Source organism: Mycteria americana, chromosome 1 (genome assembly GCF_035582795.1).
Source record: "Mycteria americana isolate JAX WOST 10 ecotype Jacksonville Zoo and Gardens chromosome 1, USCA_MyAme_1.0, whole genome shotgun sequence".
NCBI lineage: Eukaryota > Metazoa > Chordata > Aves > Ciconiiformes > Ciconiidae > Mycteria > Mycteria americana.
The window spans coordinates 216085046-216101541 of record NC_134365.1 but is presented as its reverse complement, the minus strand read 5'-3'; the positions used below and the strand labels follow the sequence as shown (position 1 = coordinate 216101541).

General features: G+C 36.2%; 1 protein-coding gene across 4 annotated transcripts in view; it reads left to right on the top strand.

Moving 5' to 3' along the window:
• The window catches only part of PICALM (phosphatidylinositol binding clathrin assembly protein), a 71410-nt gene that overhangs the window by 18697 nt on the left and 36217 nt on the right, over positions 1 to 16496 (top strand). For all 4 annotated transcript variants that reach the window (XM_075491193.1, XM_075491192.1, XM_075491194.1 and 1 more), the window contains 3 exons: positions 10869 to 11011; positions 13203 to 13278; positions 14550 to 14652. In XM_075491193.1, the coding sequence (XP_075347308.1) occupies positions 10869 to 11011; positions 13203 to 13278; positions 14550 to 14652 (322 nt within the window). The remainder of the gene's footprint in view (positions 1 to 10868; positions 11012 to 13202; positions 13279 to 14549; positions 14653 to 16496) is intronic.

Sequence of the window (16496 nt, the reverse complement as noted above, 5' to 3'; positions counted from 1 at the left end):
ATTAGAGTGTTGTATTTACAATATGTGGCTGGAGCTGTTGAGACAAAATTTAGCAGTATTTTAATGTTAGCCTTTAAAGTGTGATGGGGTACTCAGCAAGTTTAAAGGTAAGAACTTATTTGGGAACCAATGTTCTGCTATGTCTGGAGAAATAAATTCTGGAAAGGTAGCTTAGCCAGACTTGTCATTTCCGCAGTATTTGTAACTGTGAAGAACCTTGAATAATCATTATGAACAGTGGATCAAAATGGTAATTTGGTACCTACCTGTATGTGTGAATTAAAATGAAAAATTAAAAAAAAAAAAAAAAAAAAATCTTGTCAGTGGGACTTACCTACTGGTTTTTGAGTTGCGCTTCCCTTACTTTTAACTTCTTTTACTGTTTCATTTATTGATGCTTTGTTTGCTGATGAGTTTTGGTAGACAATCCTAATGTTACTCGGAGAAGTCTTTGTTAAAGCAGTTGTCCAGCTGAACCCAATTTTACTCTATTTTTCACAGAAAGTATCTTAATAATTTTTTACAGTTCTGAAACATAAGAAGTAAAGGTTAGTCAAAGAGTTGCTGTAAGAGTAAATCTAGACAGTTAGAGATACCTGAGGCAACAATTCTGAGTTCATAGGGTTACTGATAGAGATTTAAAGTAGTTTCTAAGAATTGCAATTAGAAATTGCAGTTTTAGGTAGGAGGGAGAACATGATAGTCATATTTGAATTGCAAGAAAAAGACAAGATGCAACTTGATGAAATAAAAATATAAATTGTTGGCTGTAGAACAAGTTATTCTACATTATATTAAACCTGCCTTCTGCCTTTTATATCCTGCTTATCTAATGTAAATAAGATTAAATCACGTTCCTTTTTAAACATGGAAAGCCCTGAACAGAGTCGGTCTTCTCAGATTTCTTTAACTCTTCCATAAATTATTTCCTGAGTCAGTGTATCTAGCTTTTAGAATAATGTTATATGCAGAGGAAGAATTTTCAACTGGAATTCTTATTGTTAATTATAAGAAATGTGTGGTCCAGATTTCCTTGTCCCCCTTTCAAGGTGACTTGGGTGAAGCCACAGGGAAGTCTGCTATAGACAACTCCTTCTAGTAAAGCAGTTTGGTACAAATTAGTTTATTCAGAAGAGAAACAAAACTAAATTTAGAACTAATATTGTTTGTGGCATATTTTGTGTTAAACTGCAAATGTAGGTATTTTCTCTTAATTGTGAAAACATTTAAGTGTCACTCAGTTTTCAAATACATGCTGGTCATGTAATATTCTTCCATCACATGAAATGTCATTTACTGGCTCAGACTGATATTTAACGTCACTGTCTTTTTCTAGCTTGATGACTTAAGTGTGCCATTTGGTGTTTCTTTGTTTTGGCACAGGCTTCATTTGCAGTTACCAAATGTATCTCTTTGAGGAAGAAACCAATTCTAAAAATTGTCAATTTTGTATGCTTGAATTCATGTTCAAAACTACTTTGATTATTGTTTTTAGACAGATTGTTTGGTTCTCTAATGAAAATTACTTATTTAGATCCAGGAACTTTCTAATCCTATTTTCCATGTTTAAATAAGGACATCACCTATGGAAGAGGTGGGAAATTATTTAGAAATTTACAAAAAGCATACATTATGTTATCTGGGTTTAAAATGTCAGTTGGAATGTGTAGAATCAGATTTGAATGTGTCAGGGTTCACGGTCATCAGAACTGTTAATCAGTAGAAGTAGATTTTAATAACAGATTTTGCAGCCAACCTCTGTATTTTGTTCTTATTTTAATATTTCTGATTTCTTGTGTTTTATAAGTGTCCAAAATCCTTTCATGGCACAGCTAAATCCTCTAGTGTTTAAATATTGAAGAAGAGTACATGTTAAATGCTCTATAAATGTTTTCAAGGGGGTTTGCTAGAGTTCATAAACTTTTCAAATAAAACTGGTATGTATTTGTGAAGTAATTTCAAGTTTTGGGTTTTTTTTTTTAAATATTTTATTGATACTGGATAAGATTAGAATAAGAAATATCTTAAGTGCTTGTTACCTTCATAATCAGCTTGTCAAGGTGAGTAGAAAAAATAACCACCACAATCCAAAATACTTGTTGTCATCAGCAGCCAATTGAAAAACTCTTCTCCTTGACACTTTATATTGGACATTTTAAAACCAGGGGCTATCTTGACTTGCCTTCTATTCAAGGTAGGAAGATGATCTGTTATGGAAATTTGAAGAAAACAATGCAACTAGAAAAAATACCTAATATAGAGAGATTGGGTAATTCTAATCTTTCATGTTAAACTTCACAAAAACCACCCAGCCTAAAGAAATTTTTAGTTCAGCAAATGACAGAATAAAAACTGACCATGGAAAACTTTGCAGCTGCTGCAATGTGTGCCTAAATTCAGTTTCTGCTTCATTTGAGATTTGCTGTCAAATGTTCCATTAACTTAACTGGAGTGTCTGTTTGTTTGGTTTTTTCCCTCAATAACACCTATTTTCCCTATTGCATAACATTTTTCCGTGTCCCCCTGGAAAGGAAAGATGTGGCAGGCATGTGTGCCTTGCCAGAACCTGTGATGGGACTATTTAAAATCAACATGGGTACATAGATCATGTTAGCTTTTTGGGGGGTGGGTGGAAGTTAATACCGAACCCATAAAACTTCTTTAGAAATAGTAAATTAAACTTTACACCACCACTATTGCTTGCTGTAACTGTATTCCTAACACAAAATCAAAGGAGGGAATTTTTTGTCTAGTGGCAAATTTCCTATCGGCGTAAAACCCATCACTTAGACCGTTAACCAATATGGCGCAAATTTGTTGGCTTCTGATCTTTGAAATTTTTTGCCAAATTCTTAAAAACGGATGAGAGCGTTAGCTGCTGCTACACTGTGTGTCATGATGTGGGAAAGAGTAATGTCTCTGCTGACATTCTCATCCACCCCTTACCTGTGGAACTGTGTAACAGGTGTTTGTATTCAGCATTTGTGTTTCTGTTAAGATTGCCTACCAAATGAGGGAACACTTCACATTTGCTCTGTTCCAGTGATCAAATATTTGGCTAGAGCGAGAAGTATTAACATAAGAAAAAGAGACCCTAACATAGCAGAAAGTGGTATAGCTTGGGAGGTACAAGATAGGAATTGAAATCTGGACAGCTAGAGAAGGGAACTGAACTTGAGTCTTAGCAGAGCAGACACCTATATGGGTTTTTTGTTCATTTCAGCTGTTGGGTTAAGTGAAGACACCAAAATTTTCCCCACTGTACATGATTTTTAAAGGTGTAATAAAATGAAAGTGTTTCAGCTTTAAATGTTCTGTCTTGTGGAGAAACTGCTCCCCTAGAGGAAAAAAATAATCCTGTATCAATAGCTTTTTAAATCTCAAGCGCATTAATAAAATCCTTTTGTATGGCTGTAGGTGAAATGGGAAAAGATTGATCATATGCAAATGCACACTCGAGTAGAATTATTTTAAGTACAGACACTGTCCCATATTCCACCATTAATGATTAGCTGCAAGTGTTCCCTTGTGCAAGTGGAATGTCAGTCACTAGCATGCTATCTCTTCAGTTTGAAAGCTAATCTGTATGCTAAATGGATTGTGTTCTATTGAACTCCTCTATGTGGTCATAATTTCCTAAGAATAATTACTCATTCAATAAATGTTTTCTATTTCCTTTTATATTTAAAAAAGAAATGGCTTTGCAATGTGTTTTGGCTTCAGTTACAAATTTACCAATTAGGTAAACTTGATCTGATGCATACTTGGCTTATACTTTGGATCCATCAATATGTATTTAAATTCTAATAATAATTTTTGGCTTTCATCCTGTTAAGAAATGATGAAGTGTTAAGGCAAATGAGAGCTTCCTGACAACTTCATAGAGTTTGTAGGGTACCTTCAGTTCTTCTCCTGGCATGCTGAACTTCTGGTAGTTTGTATTTTAGAGTATTTAGATTCTGACTATTCTGGAAGAGTAGGGTATTAAGGATTTTTTGTGAAAGTTTTAATTTGTGTGTGATTATATATGTATTCCTTTTATCATAGTATTTTTCCTGTCTGGGCATTGAGTTTATCTGAAATAAAGCAGCATATGCTATCTGAAAGGTGTATAGTCTATTTGGAATGACCTTTAAGCTTTGACAATACCTTGCGGTAGGGCAAAGATATGTAACATGCACATCTGCCCAAAGGTAATGATACAAAGAAATTAGCTGTTTGCTTCATTTAATAGGGTGGTACTTTAATGATCTTAAAAAGAAATTAAAAGAATTATTCATATATAGGACTTGTTATTGGGCATAGCTGTGTAAATGTGTGTTTGTGGAAGATCACAGAATAAATTGGAGACTCCTATTGGACCTGGAGCTAAGTATGTGCATATTCTGAATATAAGCTCAGGCTGTTAACATGTGGTTTACGTGATTAATCATCCAGAGTGTCTTTTCTATGTTGATTTTATGTTGGCTTGGGAGAAATCAAATATTTGTTTAATGTGGTGAAGGTATACGTGCCTGTCTTTAATCATGCCTTGTACTTCTAGTGTGTGTTAGTTTCTGAAGTTAAAATATACAGTAAGGCAAATTTTGCCCCTTTTGTTGTTCAGATGGCCATTTCTGTGTTGAATCTTGCACTGTGTTGCAGTGCTGCATTTGTGACACCAATTTCTGTGACCGTGGGCAGATGTCAAACACAGGCCTGACTCCTCTAAGAAGCTCTTCTGAGGGACACCGAGTTTTTATAACAGTAGTACTTCTAGCAGGGATCAAAAGAAAACATGCCATCCAAGCAAAGCCGCTCACACATTGGATAGCTTCAGTGTGACAACTGGATCCTTTGAACTGGAGCAGTAGTAAACTGATGTGCTTGCCTTGTGGAGCTCTTCTTTTTGAGCTCTGGTTTTTAATATCTTTTTAAAAATAAATAAATTGGGCTAATTCTTACAACGCAAACTTCTTATTCTGAAGGGCTTTTTGGTCTTGTTTTAGATGAAATTTAGCCAGTCTGGAAGACCTATATATTACCATATTTTCACTTCATTTTTTCATCAATACTGGGGTAATGAGCTCCTTCATTTCAACATCTACTTGGAGATGCTCTTCCATAGATCACTCATTTGCTGTAGCTTCCCTGCTTATGAAGGCAGTATGTAGTCTAGAATAATTTCTATTCCCAAGTAAATTCCACATAAGTGTTTTTTGCAGCAGTTTGTCCTGGGCAAGCTCAGCTGCTGAATCTTGCACCAGAATTGTCTTATGTTTTTAGTTGTTTTAGCAAACATGAATTCAGATTCAGTAAGATGTAGAAAATGGGCAGGTGACTTACTGGGCAAAGCAGTTCAGCGTTTTCAAGCTTTTTGGTGTTTGGCCAAAACTTATTATATGAGAGGTTGCTTTCATCTCAATTTCATCTGTATCTGAGGGAATATGTAAATAAAGAATTAACTAACTGAGATGTCATTTACCTTACTCTCCCTTTATGGTTTTGGTGGGTTTTTTTACTGAAGAATTTAATGTGTTTAATTCTTGGCACTGTGTGTACCTACTAATGTTGAATGATCAATATTTCAATTGCCTGCTTACTGGATGGATACATTATTAAAAAAAACCCCTATCAGCATGTTGGAGAATATAAGCAATTATGTGCTCACTCTAGATAGCATCTTTGGTATAGTAGATGAAAAAGCAATAGTTAGCAAGATGGGAATCTGTCACAGTTGCTTGACCTATTTTGGAGTAACTAGAGGTGTGGGGCAGCTTTCTGGCCTGGGAGATCTTGTTCCTGTAAATATTTTCAGGTTGATACTTATGAATAGAAATGTTGTTCAAAATGAGAGGTATAGCTAAGCCATTGGAAATAATCAGTACATGAAGTACGTAAGTCTGGCTTATGTTCAGTTTACTAATCAAGTTACTGCAAATGATACGGTCTGAGTTAACGAAGCCTATTTTCAAGCCAAATTTTTATAATCTTACTGCAAGTTAACATGGGTAAGATCCTGGAAGGAAATTCATAAAAACATGTTTCGCTTACCTGATGGTTCTTTTTGTGGGGCAGTAAACTAGTTTTTTGTAGCTTTGTCTTAGGAGGCTGCTTAGTGCAGAATGAGGTTCTGCACAAGGAGTTAGGCCACAGGCACACGTTGAAAGCACACGTGTTCTCTAGGGTAATTTGTGGCAGATGCCTTTGATGTGTTGCTATCTAGCCTGACTGCCTTGTGTTTGCCATGGGTCAAGAATCATATGATCACTTACCATGGGTTGGCTAATCCATGTCTACATGCCTAGTGTGGAGTAGATGCTGTACTTCAAATCAACATCTTAGCCTTGTAGTATCTGATTTGTGTAGAGGATGACTTCTTGTTTCTTGAGTATGAGTCTTCAGTCTTGCTGTACTTTTACTGTACTTTTCACCTTTATACTTCTCTCACCTAATAACTATCAATTGTGTAAAGCAATGAATCGTTTGGTTCTTTCCTGTAATGGAGGCTGAAGAATTGTCAAGACTGTAGATACCTTGGTTGGGAGTGCAAATAGATTCTTTTTCTTACCCAGAGTATTACGGAGTATTTTACTGCATGTTTTGTACTAGTTAACTTCAGCAGGATTAGGCAATACAGTGCCTTTGGTACAGGTGCAATTGCAAATCTTCAGTGTTACTGAAATGTCTGTAGACCAGACCTTTGTTATGATTCCTTGCAAAATCTTTGCTTTGTTGGAAAAAAGCCATAAACCCAAACAGAACTGAATTATGTGAAAGTCACTTAGCAGTAAAAATTTTAACTGTTATAACAAAAATATGGTTTCGTTTCTTCTATTTAAAAAGAAACTAGAACTGTTTCCTAGGAAAACCTAGTTTTGACATCTCTGCCGAAATTTGGTGTATGATTTAGTGTAGGTAGGTAAATGGAGTTCTTCAAAACATAAGTCTTATCAATCACTTAAATAGGTCTAAGGTTTTGAAATCTTTAAAAAAGGTTTTGAAATCTTTAGAAATATACTCCTGTTGGACTACTCTTTTGTAAGTCGACTTACTTTGTAAGTCACGTTTCTGTTTTTGCCTGTCTCCGTTTTCTCATTCTCTTTCCACAGACAATACATAAAATTGTAGATTACTTTAGGTTGGAAGGGACCTCAGAAGGCCCTCTAATCAGCTCTCTGCTTAAACCATGTCAAACTTTAAAAGATCTGGTTGCTTACGGGCCGTAGTGCCTGACCACTTTCATTGTGAAGACTTTTAATTTCTCCATCTGATAAGACTTTCCCTTGTTGCAGCATGTCTGCTGCCTCTCATCCTTTTGCTGTGAACTTCTAAGAAACATCTGACTGTGAAGATAGCATTTATATTCCCCCTCCCTGCCTTTAGCCTTCTGTTCTGCAGATGGAATAAACCCACCTCCTTCAACTGCTTCTTGTGCACCATGTGCTCTGGGCCCTGGCCATCCTGATGGCCTTTCTCTGGGCTGTCTCCAGCTACATCCGTGGATAAGACACTGCATTCATTGCTGTCTAAGCTTCCTTCACACAACTCTCCCAGCCAGCTGCAAGCTTAACTTAAAATTCTTGTTGCTAACTGCTGCCTTCTTTGAAACAATGATCAATGTTTATTTAATATCTGTATGCTGTATGTTGTATGCTATGGAAGTTGTAGCAGGTTTTAGAGTTGGGAAAGTGATTGGTACTTCCCAGGAGAGTTTCTTTTTCAGCTGTGAGGTGGTGTGGGCATTAATGCAGAAGGTCAATAGAGAGTGTGACTTCCCTTTCTGTAGTATTGATGGGGGTAAGTATTCAATCCTCCTCTTCCTCTTCTATGGCAAGAAGTTCAAAGATCACAGAATCACGGAATCGTATAGGTTGGAAAAGACCTTTAAGATCATCGAGTCTAACCATGAACCTAACACTACCAAGAGCACCTCTATACCATGTCCCTAAGCACCTCATCCAAACGTCTTTTAAATACTTCCAGGGATGGCGACTCAACCACTTCACTGGGCAGCCTGTTCCAATGCTTGAAAGATGAAACAGTCATCACACTTTTCACCAAGGGTTATCCTTTTTTGTTTGCTTGATATTTGTTTGTTTGTTCCTTTTTGTTCTTTTCTAAGGTTAAAGCTATTCCCCTTAGTGCCTTGCCCTTTGGTTATATACCTGCCTGTCGTATTGCTCATACTATACGCAGTAACTAGCAGTCTTGAGATATATTGCTTTGGGCAGTTAGGTTTCAAAATATGTAGCTAGTATTTTCATAGGTGGGTGTGAGATGAGTTGTGTAAAGTGTAGGATGTGAAAATAATTACATATTTGTTCCTCTCCCTTAATGAAGGGTGTCTGTGGGAATAGGATAAATAAGCAAGAATGCTGTATGTGACGGTCTTCCTGAACAGGCGGTGCAGCAGCGTGGGATGCAGGGTACTGTCTTCTCTTCTGCTGTGTCTGTACTCTGCTCCTTATGCTATGGTTAGCACAAAAATTGCTGATCTACTTTGGACTTAACTGTACAAATATTTTTTTACCTAATTAGCATTGCTCATGCGAATACTTTCAAAGAAGCGTTTAGATAGATGTAACTTTTCTGAAATGTATTTGATGTAGGCACTTTGGGCATACCAGATTATTAAGCATCTGTGTTGTTCAACCTGCATTTTGTAGAAAAAGAAACTTCATGTTTAGAAATTACTACAAACTAAGTTTCTAACTGGTACCGTAGTGACTCTTTTCGTTGTTTGCATTTGCAAATTTACTTCCTTCCATTCAAGGCTAGACTTGCCTGTGTACTTCTGTTCTTGCCTATGTTCTCTCCCAGTTGGCTACTAGTTCTCTTTCCTAATGTGCCTGCCCTCTCTCCCCCTGCCCCCCAAGTTCATTCATATGCTTTTCACATAAATGCTCATCAGTTCTCTGAGGGATGATTTTCTGCTGGGTTACAGAGCCTGTGTTCTTTTACACACTGCCACAGATCCCAAAACATGATTTGAAAGTCCAATGGCATTTTAGAAAACATTTGTTCTGGCACCAAATATCATCTAGAATGGATATAATTTTTTTTTAGTAATTTTAGATAATGGGTTTTCAAGTGGTACCTCTTTCTTTGTTACTGTTGATTAGTTGGCAAATGTTGCATTTAAGAATAGAAGTTCTCACTTTCTAATACACATTTGCACCTCTTACGCCAAAATGCATGACTTGACATCCTGTGATGTATATGCCTTTGTATTTAATGTGCATTCCTGCCAGAGCGCCTTGCACAAAACTGTTTGTGTTATTACTTAGGTGGGAAGACCTGACGATCAAGAAGCTTCAGGGCTTGGTTTTAATGATCCAGTTCAGAGCATGTCTCTTGCTGAGTAATATCCTAGCATTGTCTTAACAGCCCAAATCATCATCCAATAATAGATAACTGTGACTTAAAAATGAGGTCATGAATGCCTGTAGTCATCACAGTTTTACTTGTAGATAAAGGAATGGCTAATCTCTCCATCTCATTACGTTTTGAATGTGGAAATCATTTCCTGCTTGCTTCCTTTAATACTTAAACTTGTAAATAGCAGCTTTTTCACTTCTGACTGTACTAGTTCTGAGTTTGTGGTAGCCATGCTTACCTGCTTCTGTGGCTGAATGAGTGTCCTGTCTTTCAGGAGTCCTTGATGAATGATTGTTCATAGCAGGATAAAACTGTCTTCAAAGGTTAAACGTTTCCCTTCAGATTGAACGGATGTTTCCAGTTAGTCTTAGAGGCCTGTAGACAGGCAGGCATAGGGCTTCCTCAAGTCTTGATCCTTATTGAGCTATGGCCTTTGGCAGGGCTGGCAGTTTGAGTGAAAATTACTGTTTTATTTTTGGGGTGGTAATAGTAGTAAAATGTCATCAGTACTATGTTGCATTAAGTTTAAGCTTCATATTAAATGCTAGCAAGCTGTGTTATATCACATTTGGATGTTAATATAGTTGCTTCTGTTGTATTTGTCCCTGTAGCATCATGATCTTAAGTCATTGCTTCCTTCGTTGGCATTTGGAAATAAGTTACTGGATTATTAGATATTATTATATTGGTTGTATTATAAGTATGGCTCCTCATGGTTATACAGTTGTGACAGTAGCAAATCTAGAAGAAAGGTAAACAGTAATTTTTTTTAACAACTATTTGAAGAGTCACTAGATCTTGTCTACTGGAAGTCCAGGTTCAGCAAAAATTGGATAGCTTTGTTTTAGGTAGCCAACCTCAGGTTTTGCTGTGCTCCTAACCATCTTCTGGTTAACAACCCACTTTGTTGTAACTAACTTAATCTGTCAGCTTCTGACATTGTAGCTAGAGGCTCATTTTTTTCACTTAACATTTCCTCTGCCCTTTTGAAGGTGTTGATTTCATTGTGTGAAGACTAAGCAGTGTATGAATCTTCTATTCTCGCATTGAACCAATGTCTAGAAGGGTTTACTGGTCCATTACGAGGCCAGAAATCTGAGGCCAGAAATCTAATTTACAATTAATTCTAGTCATAACCTTCCAGTAAAACTTGATTAAATGGTAGTATGTAAGAATTATTTTGCTATTAATGCTTTAGATGTTTGAAAGTTGGGAGTTGTTAGTCAGCGATAGTGTAAGTCATTATGGTCCTTCTGTTCCAGGACCTTCTAAGGCAACTGCAAAAGCAACTGAGGACCAGGAATCTTGGCAGTGAACAGAATGGAGTTTGTATTACGAGGTTCTGGTAGACCAGTGCCACGGTGCTTTTCAAGAAATTATTTATTTTACTGGAAAGCCCTCAGTTTTCATAGAAAATATTACTATGTAAAATGAGGGTACTGATTTTTTTTGTATGTTACTGATCTTCCTTCACAGGACTCATAATAATAAAAATTTCTGTATTGCAGATTTAATCCAGTGCACAAATGAGATGAATGTGAACATCCCACAACTGGCAGACAGTTTGTTTGAAAGAACTACTAACAGTAGCTGGGTAGTGGTCTTCAAATCTCTCATCACAACCCATCATCTAATGGTGTATGGAAATGAGGTAATACAAAAAATGATATGTCTGAGAACAGTTACAGCACTTCATTCCTATAAATGTCAGCTAAATGCTTCCACTAAATATCTTTGTAAGAAAATATTTATTTTTACCTTTTTGTGTCTTAACTCTGCATGAACACAGGTCTCATTATATGTTTGTCTACTTAGTTTGTTTCTACTTCAAAGTTTGTAATTCTAGAATCAAAAGTAAGTGTCCTGAATGCTGGAGGTACGTTTTCCGTGGTGTTATTCTAAAAATAAGAAACCAACCAAACCAACTGAAATGATCTTGAATGGGATTCTGAAAGCTGAAAATGGAAGGACTTTTAGGTTCATGCTCTAGCTAACCCAAATGGTCTTTTCTCCCAGATAACTCTATTCTGAACGGATTTCCACCGTCACTGCCTAACCTTTTGCAGTGAAGGCGAATGTGTGCCTGTGAGCTGGCTTTGAGTATGAGCTTCTAAATAATGCCAAATACTGTAGAACAATTAAACAAAACCCCAATTTAAACAAAAAGGAATGAGGTTGTTTTGTTCCACAACTTGAATTCCTGTGGCGCCTTATTTTTTGAGATGCCGAGCATAGCAGCAGCTTCAATTTTCTGCATTTAAAAAAAATAAACTATACTTTGAAGGCTTTCTTAGAAAGTGTTTTTAAACGTTTCTTTTTACTGCAAACAGTCAGTATAATGTAAGCTATATGAATTTTGGAATTAAGAAGGATAGCTTTAGAAAATTACAAGTAGGATTTTGTGGAGAGGACCAAAACTTTTCATTTCAGGTTGCATTTGGAGTTCTTATACGTCATGTAACTGCTTCCACTGGCTGCATTGTGAAGGGTTTTAAGTTAAAAAAAAAAAATTACATATACTGGTTTCTCTTGCAGGTCAGCTGCAGAGTATTTGTGGTCTTGATGAAATCTATACTTTGAAGCGAAGTAAGCCACAAGAGGGCAAACTTCTCATGTTGACTTTAAGCTTTATCACTGGGATAACTGACACTTTCCAAAATAGAGTCTATACACTTTTGCTGTGCTTGCACTTTGAGTCATATAAATTTTAAACTGATACCAATACACTTCATAGTAATTAAAGGTATTTCATGGGACCATGGTCTGAAATATCTTCCATTTTAAGAATAAAACTGCCAAACGAATTTTGCTTGCCAAATGTGTTACAGAAGTAATGAGGGTAAGATTGCTGCTCAAGACGAAACTTTTCACAGCTAGAAATAGTACTTGAACGATGAACATGGAAATCGAGTGCTTATGAAAATTTCTTGAAGTTTATAGAGATTCTCTAAATCCCTCTGTAAAAAAACCATGAAAAACGTTTGGTGCTCCAGCTTTTGCTTAATTCATTTATAGCCAAGTACTGAGTGCTTTTACCCTTCTCCAGTCTTTTTTCTATGTAGCCTATGTATTTATGCTGATGAAAATAATTCAGTAGTACATGTTACACTAATCAGAACTACTTTTTCCTCTGTCAAAATGTTATTACAAGTGAATGATTGGTTTATTTTTGTAGCAGCTCGGTGGTTCATAAAGCAAAATTATTTTTCCTGCTAAATAAGATGTGATGCCAGTGATCTGAAATGTGTCTTTACAAGATGAAAATAGCATCATTCATTTTTGTGAAACATAATTCAGAATTATATGTAACTAATGAGATATACTAAGTGTGATACTGTGTGAATGTTTTATATGGATTCTTATATTTATTTAACATTTGATTTATAAGCAAATTAATCTTTATATCACCTTATTTTCATATTTAAGCTAAGTACTATTAAAATTGTATGCTAAGCAAAGATGCTGTGGTAATTGGTAAAATGAAATCAACTGTTATAAAATTGAAGTTAGTGAAATAATTGTGAGCCTGTAAAATGCGAATGTATTTGGGGGGATTTCTTCAGAAGGTTCCAGTTCCATATTCTGGCTTAAAACAAAGTCTTTCAGTCAGAGGCTTTCATGCAATATCTATGTGACTTTGATTTGTTCACGGGTTTTTACATAAAAAATAGTAACTAGCTTCATTTGAAAGTTTAGCTGAGTTTTTGTAATAGTTTCCAGATTTGAAATCAGTCTTAAAGCATAAAAGCTGAATTTCATAAGCTGGATAAAAAGAGTTTCTAGTACTGTTACCAGCTCATTGGTGATATAGTAAAAGCATTCAAATTTTTCCTTTTATCTAGCGTTTTATCCAGTATCTGGCGTCCAGAAACACGTTGTTTAATTTGAGCAATTTCCTAGACAAAAGTGGATTGCAAGGTAAGGCGTCTTTTTCATTAAAAGTTAGTAGTATGCTGGGGGACAGTAAATACAACTTGGTAACTCTAATGGACCGTGTCATTTAAGAAGTAATTTTTCTGTCTGTTTTACCCTAGAGTGCGTTTCTTAATTTAAAATGCTGTTGTGGCATGGCAGAAGCTGTCTGCTGGAGGAATTTGTTGCATCTTTTGGGAAAGGCTTACTTAAAAATGCCTCTAACTTTCTTAGCTAAACAGATTTGACTTAGTATTCCTCCTGTTTCTGAAGAGATTTCTCCATTTGGAGAGGTACATTTTGATTAGTAAGTTAAATTTCAAAGAATGCTTTGTCTGTACATCAGATACAGCACGTCAGTGAGACAAGAACTGTGTCTTAAAAAAAAAAAAGAAAAAAATTAACTTTTTGGGAGATTGTTCGAAGACCATTCCATCCATCTTTGAGACTAATACTATGGGCAAATAAGTTTCTCTCTGGTTCAGATTTTTCAGCTGATATACCCTTCCAAACTGTTATATTGCAGTTCAGTGCAGTTCTGATCATACATGTAGCTGTTGTCTTTTTTTTTTCTCCTGAGGTGGTTTCTTACTTTCTGCATTGCTTTTTATATAGCTGGTTCTTATTTTTGCCTCACGTACTGAAACAGGCACACAGAGTGGTTGCCTGGGGACAGAAACCTGCTCAGTGATAACCAAGGGCCTACCAAATTGTCTCATTTCATTGAGTCTTAACTTCCATGGTCTCAGTAGAGATTATGAACAGATCTTTTTCTTGGTCTGTATCCTTAGACAGACAGTTATCAAAATGTTTCCTATCGCCACTGTCTTAACATAGAAAAATTTGTCATGTCTTAATGTTTCGTTCAATGCCTTTTTTTTTTTCTATTCAGTTGTAAATGAGAGAATGTCTTGTGGAGTTGACGCGAACATCTTCATTAATACATCGTGTAATTTTTTGGTAGTAATTTCTATCATAGTATGAGAGAACTTGCATAAAAATACTTTGTTTTGTTTTTGGAAGTCATTTCCTTAGGAAGTAAGGCGTAAACTTCTACATACTTCAGGTCTTCTAGATATTTGCAGTATTGTCTGTTTGATTTACATGGTGACTACAATCACGTATACAGTTCCTTGTAACACAGATTAACTATACAAAATCAGGCAAAAATATAATGAAGCTGTCTTGTGCTAATATCTTGCACTTTATTTAGAGTAAGGTTCTTGATCTTTAATTGACTAGGTAAGTAATAAGCTTCTGAAACTTGTTTTTTTTAGGTTATGACATGTCAACATTTATCAGACGGTATAGTAGGTATCTGAATGAAAAGGCAGTTTCCTATAGACAAGTGGCTTTTGACTTCACAAAAGTAAAAAGAGGGTAAGGACTGTGTTTTGTTTTGCTTATCTTGAGGTTTTGTCTTATGTCCTGTAATTCAAGCGAAAAATACCAATGTTGGCTCCAACTTAGTACAGACAGTAATGTCTGCTTTTCTCAGTTGGATATCTCCCATGACACACAAAGGCTCAACTGCCCAGTTATGTATATTGCAAAAATATTTTACTTCAGTTATTGTAATTTTATTTCTTTAAACAAAAACAGTTTAATATAAAGAAATGAAAAATGGTATGCATCAAAGTATATATCAAAAAAGTAGAAGTTTGGACAAATCTTCCACGATAGATCACAAAGTTACTTTGTCTTGCCTGTAGTATAGGGGACTATGCAATTTACTTGTGTTTCTAGCTCTGGAATGTTTAATATACAGGTGTTTTGCGAAACACCTTGCAGTCCTTCCTGGTGTTTCTCTGTTCTTGTCCCACAATGTCTGTATGAAGTTTACTACCTTTGTAAAGGTAGTGCAATTAATACTTTTAACAGAACATTGTAGTTGATGCTGCTCAGAAGAGTTTGTCTACAGGAATTAAACTTTTCCCTGGAAAGTGAGCTCCTTTGAGAGAAATCAGTTGTTTGAGACTAAGTACCTATTTACATGTAAAATAACACGGTGCAGAGCACTGGCAGTTGGGGAAATTGCATGCTATAGTGAATGATGGAATTAATCTGGAAATCTCCTTCATTGGGAAGGCTGGAGAGGATGTACTCGTAATGGCTGAAAGTCTTTCCGTCTTTGTCCATTGTCTCTGTATGCAGTACTTAAGTTTAAAAAAGTAATTTTAGTTTTACATTTGGGCATCCTTTATCATCCATACACAGGGTAATTTATCTTGGTGCTTAGAAGTTAAGAATTAACTAACCCACAAAAGTCTCAACCTAAAACTGTTAAATGAGTTAACTGCAGTAGTGGGCTGCCTAATGATATCTTGCATTAGTGTTACAAAGCCATATGAAATTGGCCTGAGAAGGCTGTCCAGGTCCCTTATACCTCCTAGCTAATACTGTACAGTCCATTTTGTTTTGAAGTGTGATGGTAAAGTAAAAGGGGAATGCCTGGGCTCCTTTCACTGTTTCTGCCTTTAGAGATGGTCAGAGTCCCAACAACATAAAACACTTAGCCTTTTCTACATATAGGATATGTGTGTGGTCAGGTGGCTGCAGATACACTAGAGAGTTACACAGTTGCTTTATAATCAGATGGTTTAGGCCTAATAAGGTGAATTATTTAGCCCACAGCATGAGCCTGGAGGTCCTTCTGCGAGTCAGCAGGAATACTGTTCTGGTGGCAGGAATGTACCTCTTTGACACCTCGTTGTTTTTTATTTTTTTTTTCTCAGGGGCTCTGCTCCCATGCCCTGCCATGTTAGGTTTATTGCAGTTGCTGTTTGTTGTTCGGAGGGAGTATATGGCACAAGCAGAAAGCTGGAAGCAGTGTGCTCCCCATTGCTTTCCAGCCTGGAGAACAGCCACAGCCTTTTCTGTGCAGATGCACTGTGAGATTTGCACTTGCAGGAAACATTTGGTTTGCTGTGTGCATGCTGATGTGTCTGCAAGGCTGTCTGATTTGTCTGACAGAAAGTAGTAGTTTCTTGTCACTGAGGTGATTTAATCTCTTCCTTAGTTGTTGCTTTTCTTTGGTATTTTTGGTCTTAGTCTAATTAATCTGGACAACTAATGAACAACCAAATATTGGTAGTCAGCCATTAAAATAGTGTCATGTAGTCTCTATAATCTTTCTGAAAAAGCTTGAAAAACTATTGTCACATTTGTTTATTCTTTCTTACTGCTTTTAGTTGAAAAGAAATCATACAAACTGACACGAAATA